This window comes from Microtus ochrogaster, linkage group LG2, assembly GCF_000317375.1.
Source record: "Microtus ochrogaster isolate Prairie Vole_2 linkage group LG2, MicOch1.0, whole genome shotgun sequence".
NCBI lineage: Eukaryota > Metazoa > Chordata > Mammalia > Rodentia > Cricetidae > Microtus > Microtus ochrogaster.
In genome coordinates, this window is record NC_022028.1 from 4,348,344 (window position 1) to 4,358,053 (window position 9,710).

Genomic DNA, 9,710 nt, shown 5'->3' on the forward strand with positions numbered 1-9,710 from the left:
GCTTACGGCCACCTGTAATTTCAGCTCCATGGAACCAAGTGTCCTCTTCTGTCCTTCATAATCATGGGGCCCAAATGTAGTATACATAAATATATTCACACATGTACACACAAATATTTATAAACATGAAATAAAGAGAAATATTTTAAAAAGAAACTCATTATTTAAAATGTCAGTCATTATGCAAGTAATTTTTAAACTTAAATATAGCTAATATTAAAACTCTATATTCTCAGCAAAACAAGTTTAATTAATATGTTTTAAAGCCACTGTGCATAGTAACCTCTTTATGTGAAAATACGGAAATGTATTATTATTATACCTACTTCCTCTCTCTGTAACCCATTTTCATAACATTTGCACTAATAACACAAAAATGACTAGTTCTAAATCTATATCATTGAAAGAGAGAAGCAATTTACATAAGCAGTCCTTTGACTCAGCACACAATCACACACAGATGCCATGGCATACATGCATGATCCTATACATATACAGAGAGAAATAAGTACTCATTCACAAATAAATAAAAATGTAACACAAAATTCAAAGGATGATCTGGATGACCTTAGAAATTTTTTGTGTTAAGTTTCTTGGTAGGCAAAGAATTGTAGTATCTGTCTTCTTTCTCTGTCCTGTCCTGTGTTCTATTACCTCAACTACTTAGATTTGTATTGCTTTCTCTTCTTAAAATGCTAAACTTAAGATCTTATTAGCCTAGAGAATAAGAAAATTCACTTTAAATTTTCTTGAATTACATCCACAGAAATATTTCTCTAGACTCCAATAGCAATAATACCAATACTGATACAAGTACGGACTGGTTTTAGATATTTCTTTAGACTACATAAAGTATCACTTTTTTCAATGGCAAAAGTACACACACCAAAGACAAAGGAAAATTTGTAATTCAAATAAATAATATTAAGTACATTTTTGCCCCTTGAACATAAGGGCATGCTATGAAATCTTAAAACAGATTGTCATTTTATGTTGTTATATTTGTATATTAATAACACTTACTGCACAGTCCATCGTCACAGTGATTAGGACAACTGGCACATGGTTCTCCCACTGTATAAGGGGTGTATATCCTGTTCTGAAAATTTCCGCTGAAATTGAAAAGCAAAATATAAAATATTTTTGATTTTTCTCTGTATACTCTAATGTTTGCATATATCACACATATACATATATATATACACATAAACATATATATGTATTGCTATTAAAAGCTTTAGCTACGCCATTTAAAAATCTAACATTTTCTAAGAGTATTCAGATATAGATGTGAAATAAGGGGATAATTAATGCCTTCACTCTTCAACCATGTTCTATTAACCTGAGCAACTGAAATAGGATAAATAAGAATCTAAAGGTTTAAGCGGGGCGGTGGTGGCGCACGCCTTTAATCCCAGCACTCAGGAGGCAGAGGCTGGCGGATCTCTGTGAGTTCGAGACCAGCCTGGTCTACAGAGCTAGTTCCAGGACAGGCTCCAAAGCCACAGAGAAACCCTGTCTCGAAAACCAAAAAAAAAAAAGAATCTAAAGGTTTAGAAACATTTTAATGTAGAAACATTCTCTTCATATCCTCATGAACCTGGAAAATTCCTAAGACAGTGGAGCACAGGATGCTGCTTAGGTATAAAAGATGCTTCCTATAGAGACAGTTAGAAAAATGCTATGATAATCCCAGCACTCAGGAGGCAGAGGCAGGCAGATCCCTGTGAGTTCGAGGCCAGCCTGGTCTACAAGAGCTAGTTCCAGGACAAAAACTAAAAGCTACAGAGAAATCCTGTCTCGAAAATCCAAAGAAAAATGCTATGATTCCTGATTCCTACAGTATGGGAGAGGTCCCCATGATGATGTGGTGACTTTCAAGAATTTAAGCATAGGAAAGTTTGGGATTTTCTGGAGGTAGCATGTGTGTATGAGACTTTTATGCTTATAAAAACTGAGAATGTTAATTAGAAAAACACTTTATATAAACCATCTTAAAAGTGCAGTACTCTGATAGTGACAGCCTGTGCCTCGGGAGGATCATCACTTCACTGACTGGCATATGAAAATAGAGAAGTCAGATTCTCCATTGCGCTAAGGGTGGCAGGGGTGTGCACGCACATACCACACAAGGACAAACATACATCCAGATATAATTAAAAAAAAATTTCTTGGTTTGTCGAGACAGGGTTTCTCTGTAGCTTTGGAGCCTTTCATGGACCTAGCTCTTGTAGATCAATCTGGCCTTGAATTCACAGAGATCCACCTGTTTCTGCCTCCCAAGTTGTGGGATTAAAGGCATGAGCCACCACCACCCAGCTAATTAAGAAAAATTAGGTTAACGTACAGATTATGAACATATATTTGTTTTTTTCATGGGAATTTTTTAAAGAGCTTCCATCACAGAAGGGAAGTGAATTTCTGTCTTTAAAATTAAGTTCCACTGAACATGATTTTTAGAATTTTTAGTAAATTTTGAGGAGAAAAGAATTAAGATTTTAGCTTTCTTAACTGTTGGAAATATATTAAAGACTTCTAAAAGAACCTTTGCAGTTTAAGATTTAATAAATTCTTACAGGGAGAAGGAAGAAGCATGGGGCTGGAAAGAAGGTTCAGTGGTTAAGAAATTTTGCTGTTCCTTTGGAGGATCCAAGTTTGATCCCCAATAACCATATCAAGTAGTTCATAATCACCTTTAACTTCAGGTCTATGGGATTCAATGCACTTTTCTGGTTTTGTGAGGTACTGTGCATATGCATAAACAAAGCAACAAAAATAAGATTGGAAAAATAACAATTAGGCTACTCATTATTATGATTTTGCAAAAATATAACACTCTTGGTAATTTTTACCCTTGGCACCTTACATAGCACCATCTAATACTATGAAAGCTAGTATGCAGGAAGGAAACTTCTAGCTGGATGCTTCCAACTCCTGTATCTGAAGTTGATGATGTTTTTAGCAATAGACTCTTATTTTCAAGTTCAGGGAGGCAACCACGGGTGACAGCCAAAGGCTATATAGAAAGAAGATCGAGTTTTCTTTAGGGAAGAGACTCTTGATAGGGTATCCAGTCCCAGGTTGTCAACCCTAAACACTTGCACATTAGAGCAACTGTAAATGGACTTGGTGATATTGTGTGTGCGCGTGTATTGATGTGTGTGTGTGTGTGTGTGTGTGTGTGTGTGTGTGTGTGTGTGTGTGTGTGTACAGATGAAATCATGACTTTTAGAGAAGGTGTGGAGGAGAAGAGGAAGATTTGAAGGAGGATAGGGAAGTGTGGAAGTGACTGAAATATAGTACTTCTATATGAAATCCTCAAAAACAAGAGCAATAAATTATTTTTTTTTCATTTTTGGATTTTTCAGAAAAGGGTTCTCCGTGTTTCCATGACTGGTCTTGGATTCACAGAGATCGGACTGTCTCTGCACCCCAAGTGCTGGGAGTAAAGGCATGAAACACTACTGCTGCTCAGCAAATAATTTTAAAAAGGTTATATGACAACTTATATAATCAGGGGTAGGGACAGCTTAATTAGAAGGACCACATCACGAATCTGCATCATTCACTCATGCTCACCCCTAGTCTATTATTAAGTTTGCTTTGTAGCCTCCAAACACAGCACAAACTGAAAATATGAGCTTCATAATCCCTGTATTATGTGTTTAGGAAGCAGCCGTCGAGGAGGGAAGAGAAATCATTTCGAAAGGAAAGGAAAAGCTTTTGAGTGTGATTCGTGAAGCTGTTGAGTTGTACATTTCAAAGATTCAGTTGAATAAGTTTCAACTTTAAAGAATATTTAAGGTTTATTTCCCTCTCATGTGTAAAATATGTTTTTAATTTGTTTTGAAACTATGATCATTAAAAAATGTCAAATTGAAGTGGATACTTACGGAGGACAATAGTGACAAACATAGAAGTATTTCAATGGGTTGTTAGGGCACTCAGCGACTCCACATCCAAGTTGGTGAGAAGAATTCCAAACTAGCTATACATCCAGAGACAAAGAAAAGGCACACGTCATAGAGGAAAATAATGTAGAATAATAAAGAGAAAATATAAAATTCAAGCACTGATGTTCTACTTTGTTTCTAGAATCCTTATGGGCATATTTAAATTATTGAATCAATCTACAGATGTTAAAACAGCCTTAATGTCCTGATGTTGGTCAGCTCATCTGGCAAAATTATAAGGAATCACCCAGAGTAATTTATGGAGGCTGACAGTAGCTTCAGCTCCTTCTCAGAGAATCTGTTCTTTAACATCTTTGACAGTTTCCAAGATGATGAGGATGCAGATGGCTGGGCTGAGGCCAGGAAGCTTCATGGCACAATGAAAAGAATAAAAGAATCTACAGAAACCAGAGGACCTTGGTATGATGTGGAATTTCTCTGACACTGCTTCCAACCCTTCAGAAGGTTTATGAACATAAACAGCCAAAGGGTAACCTGGATATAAAGTCAATTCCTGGTCAGACATCAAATTGACCACGATGCTGTTGCTGACTACCTTGAAGGTATGTACACTGAAGTGTTTTCCAAAAACAAGTGTCCTGTGCCCATAGAGCGTTGACCTTGAGAGATGAACCAGAACTTCCTCCCTGCTTCACAGAAGAGGTTGTCTAGTTTGGTGCTAAGCTGTGGCCATGAGTATCTTCCTCTCTGTGTGGGCAGGAATAGTTGTTGGCTTGCAAGCCTTGCTGGTCCAAGCCTGGTGGAAGCCTGCTATGCAGTAACAATAAATATGTCCAAGATGTGTATGGTGGGTGCTCCTATGTAGAGATGTGTTCTTGAATTTCCTGGCTCCCATTTGAAACTGTGTTTCAGCTCAAGTCTCTCATCCTGCAGGATCTGATTAGGCCACAAATTTGTAGTTGCCCCTGCCTATACCATATCTGGATAATTTCTCCTTGCAGCCAAGCAAGATCACCACATCACCTTCTCTCCTAGGTTTGACAGACCTTTTTTGAGAGTGGACAGGAGAGAGGCACAATCTCATAATTCTTGATTAAAGAGCCATTTTATGTGATAGGAAAGGTCCCAGCGCCTGAGCCTGTAGTTCCAGCAGGAATCGACCTGGCAGGTTTTCTGGTAACAAAACTCCAGGATATACATTTTCCCTTTTCTCCTGGGAGCCATACAGAGCTGCTGGACAGCCTTGCCAAAGTCTATATAAGCGCTTTAGAACACAGGGCATTACCTTTGTTTGGGGGCTGGAGTCAAGAAATGAGGTTTAAAAAATCAAATGTATTCCCTTACAAATGTTAGATAAGCCATTGAAAGATGGCAGGTCCAATAGCCAATGACTGTCAAGGCCAATGTATAACCAACCACTCAAGATCTTTCCCAAGGGTATGTGGCTGGTGTGCACTCTCCCTATATCCCCTGAAACTGGGAGACCAGTAGGAAGATAGAAAGTTCAAAGTCAGTCAGAGCTACATAGTGAGACCCTCTCTCAAAAAGAAAATAAAAATTCTCTGCACTGAAATTCTGCCTTGAAATCAATCAAGTCATTAATTTTTTTCCCTTGCCCAGCACTAATTGAAAGTACCTTTTCTTACCTGAGTATAATGTCCAACTACTGCACCCTGTGTTGTTGGCCCTGAACCAAACTTAAAAACTTTGGATTCATCATACCAGGTTTGGATGGCCTGAGACCATGATGCTGGGTAAGATGCCATGAAGAGATTTTCACCGCATCTTAAGTCTATGGGAAAAAAAAAATAGACAACTCATGAAGACAACAATAGAGAAAAAAGAGGAGCACACAAACACACACACACACGCACACACACACATGAATGGAATCCCTGTTCTTTAAAGACATTGTTTGCAGTTTCTTTGAATAACATAACAGTCATGATTCAGACCTAATGAACCTTTGGCTGAACAGTAGCCAGAGGTATCAACATGTTTGTGATGAACACCATAAGCACTAAGTAGGAAAGTTTTTTTCCTCAGTAGCTTCTCTCTTTGATCTCATTTATTCACACCTTAAATTTTCCATACGTGTGTATATACGCACACGTATGTGTGCACGCACCCATGAGTGAGCCTCATGTAAAATAAATGTAAATTTGCAGTAATAGGGAAGACAAAGACTAACTCCTTCCATTTCTCTCCTGTACTAGCTAGAGATTTTTAAATAAATATTTTACATATTTAGGATTATTGTTCTGTGTGAGCATTCTTTGCAGTCATTCTTTGAGAACTACAAGTACAAAGCAAACAAAAAGAGAGGGGACTATATTTTTACAGTTTATAGGTAATGTCTTAACTAGGATATTAAAATTTCTGGGCCATGTTTTCTTCAGAGAATGGGAGAAAATATCTTTAACCCTAAAAAATAGTTTAGTGTTTTTACCAAGCTCTTTACTTTAAACATTTACTTTAAACTTAAACTGAATATTGTGGTCTTTTAAATAAAATTTTAATCATTGTGTTATTAAATTAAGAATATCTAAGAGGTAAAATATTGAAAAGAGGTGATTAATTTACTAGATTCAATTTGGAGAAAAAGGTGATCATTTTTAATGTTTCAAGAAATATTTGATCTTATTGCCTATTTATTTATTTTGTCATCATTTTACCCTTCCTTATGTGAAGATTATGTTTCATAGTTTATTTTTAATTTAACATAATATATCTTTCAGCTACTCAGAGTGTACAGATAAGATACTTTATTAAAATATGGAAATTATGATTTCAGAGGCCAGGGAAAATGACTGAGCATGCACGAGCATACCTTACTATTTTGGGAGACTTGAACCCAACTCATAGCATCCACACTGGATAACTTACAACTGCCTGTGACAGCAACACTGTATCCACCTGTGACCTGTAAGCATCAGAGGATCTGACACCTTCTTCTGGCCTCAGAAGCACTTTTACATACGTACACACATGCATAAATACACAGAGACACACTTGCATATAATTAAAAAAAGAGTGAAATAAAAGATTCCAGTTTTAAATTTCCTTTGTAAGATCTTAATTAGTAATTATTTTCATCCAGACTTCAGTTTCAGTCTTCAAAACAGAGAAAGCAATGATCCAGACCTTGTTTCACTTGTGATCTGGTCGCAAGGACCAAAGCTGGCATCATGAAAGACAGTTTGTGTAAAATATAAAGCATCCAACAAACACAGAATGGAGCCTTTCAGAGATACTTAACATTTTTAAAAAAGGCAGAGATACTTAACTTTATTAAAAGGCAGAGATACTTAAATTTTTTGAAAGGCAATGTCAGAATGCTCATTTATTTACAATGGGTTTTTTTTTAGCATGATATAAAATGGACTTTCCTGTGTTTATTCTCTATTTATTTATAAGTGATTTTGAGTATACATACCTTTGATAGTCCTGGATTCTTGAGGACTATGTTGATAAGTGCACTTGTTTGCCCAGGCCTGTGCATTTTCTTGGTCATCACTGTTCCACTCCTAAAGATAAAAAGGAAAGAAAAAAGCCATGTGAAAACTCAGACCTCAAAGTTACATGTACTTTGCAGACAGGCTGATATGAGTGCTTTTATCATTGCAAAAAGGTAGGCACCTTCTGACTGTCATCATAATCAATATATAATGTAGCATATATCTGAATTTTTATGTAGCATATATATTACCAACTCTCCTTACAACATTTATAACTAAGTTTATTTTTGCATATCTTCCCTCCCCATTTCCTGATCCTGCCCACCCTCTCATTCATGCCCTCCCACCCCTACCCTTCCTGTGATGTCACACACATTCTCTTTAGTTCTTACTGTATCTGCTACAGTCCATTTCTACCATCTCTTGATCTTCTTGGTAGTTTCATACTCTATGTCCAAAGTTACTTCCACTTCTATGTGACCCTTTCTGTACCAAATAAATACAAGTAGTCTGTCTTCCCAAGGTTATCAAAATACTAAAATATTTAATGGTCTGATGACTTGCTGAAATCACAACAGAATCTCTTAAAGACTTTGAGCGCTTACTGTTCTACAAGTAGCACTAACTATGTGGTGCCTCATAAATCCTAGTTTCATTCTTTTCCCTCATTGAAGGAATTGAAGAAACATGTGGACTTTGGTTCTTAATACAGAACAGAAGACTATTTAGATAAAAGTCATTGGAACTTTAAGGAGAGATGGTCTGTCCCGAGATTAAGAAAGACAAGAACATCTACCAAAATAACATAGTGGATTTTCACTACAGACCAAAGTCAAAAGATTTGATTTTTAACTCTGTCACTATAATTGTTGTAGCTCCACAATATCAATGAGTTACTGTGATGAGAAAAACTTAGTAAATTCTACTCTGATCATAGCACAGTTAAAGAAACAAACTGAGTCCAATCTCTACGTGGATGCTCACACACACACACACACACACACACACACAAACACACACACACACAGGTAAACATGCTCATAAGCAAAGCAATGAATACTTTTTTGGTTAAAAAGAGATGCTAGAATAGAGGCAGACCCTCCTGAAGCACACAGGAGAAGCCAAGTGCTATCTGCAGGCTCCAAACATAGCTCTCCAGATGCAGTGTCCTGTTGTGAGCCCTCACCATCTTCAGTAAGTCACTACCAGGTGGATCAACCATTCTTCTCAGTTCATTGTGTTTGTTTACAATCTCTTCTTGGATTGACTCATTATCAGTTGACAAATCCTCAAGGACTTGATTCTAAAGAAATAAAAATAAAGTCACGTTAGTGTCTGTTAAAGTTGTACAAAAAGTTGAATAAGTTGGATAAGATAAATGAAGGTCTTTGTTAAAGGACTCATGAAAATGTTAGCCATCAAACCTTCATAATTAATGTTAATAAAATCTATGACATTTTCATAAGAAATACTTTAAACAGAAATTTTGAGGCCATAAAAGAATTCATCACATGTCAAAGTAAAAACTTTTCTGAGGATACCTACAAATGTCAATATTGACTTAAGAGAGAGCTGTAATGATAGCCATACACAGTAGAGAAACTTAACTTATTCAGACTCAATTATATTGTAGCAAGAAAGTGTTAAGGTAGAAGACACATAATAGATTATAGATCTTAGTAAGCAATAGCCATCTTACCATGGGATTTGGATGTTTGTGAGATAATGTGTAGGCCCCAGACCTAGTACAATGTGTGCATTCAACATTTTATTACAATAAGAGAATTTTATGAGACAGATTTTTGTGTTCAGTCTCAAGGCAGGTTTATCTCATATCCATGTAAATTTGGAGACAATGAGTTCCTGAAAAGAGTTGAATATTTTTGACTTTATGCTTCAGTGAACAGAAATAAGCCAGCTAAGTTAACTCAGATGCTAATATTTAAAATTACATTTTTGTGTCTGTGCAGGGCAGGAGGATGTAATGATATTATGTGAGTTGACAGAGATGTAGGAGCCATTTTTTTTTTGGTAGAAACATACTCCAAAATGTACTGTTTTATAGGGAAGAGCAAGATGTTACAGCATAATTATTGATGGACAGACCCTCACATATATTTTATCTTCCTGCTGGGAGAAGTTGTTTTTCCTTCCTACAGTACTTACTTCCACAAAACTCTGCAGACATTGCACCATGGATCTAGCCACACTGCAATGCCAGTGTCTGCTACATGTCCATCTCTCGCTAATATTTTATGTTGTGAAGACACTGATGAGAGATACCATGGAACCAGCTGCCAGGTTAAAGTAGCAGTTAAAAATCAGTATTAGGGGAGGC

The 9,710-nt window shown here is 36.6% G+C and overlaps 1 protein-coding gene across 1 annotated transcript in view; it reads right to left on the bottom strand.

Moving 5' to 3' along the window:
• The window catches only part of LOC101985447 (cysteine-rich secretory protein 1-like), a 10,754-nt gene extending 1,186 nt beyond the window's left edge, over positions 1 to 9,568 (bottom strand). The window contains exons 1-6 of the mRNA XM_005359848.2: positions 9,539 to 9,568; positions 8,559 to 8,675; positions 7,351 to 7,441; positions 5,561 to 5,706; positions 3,894 to 3,988; positions 1,024 to 1,112 (exon numbers count right to left, since the gene is read on the bottom strand). Coding sequence (XP_005359905.2) covers positions 1,024 to 1,112; positions 3,894 to 3,988; positions 5,561 to 5,706; positions 7,351 to 7,441; positions 8,559 to 8,675; positions 9,539 to 9,568 — 568 coding nt within the window. The remainder of the gene's footprint in view (positions 1 to 1,023; positions 1,113 to 3,893; positions 3,989 to 5,560; positions 5,707 to 7,350; positions 7,442 to 8,558; positions 8,676 to 9,538) is intronic.
• Between the last annotated feature and the right edge of the window lie 142 nt (positions 9,569 to 9,710).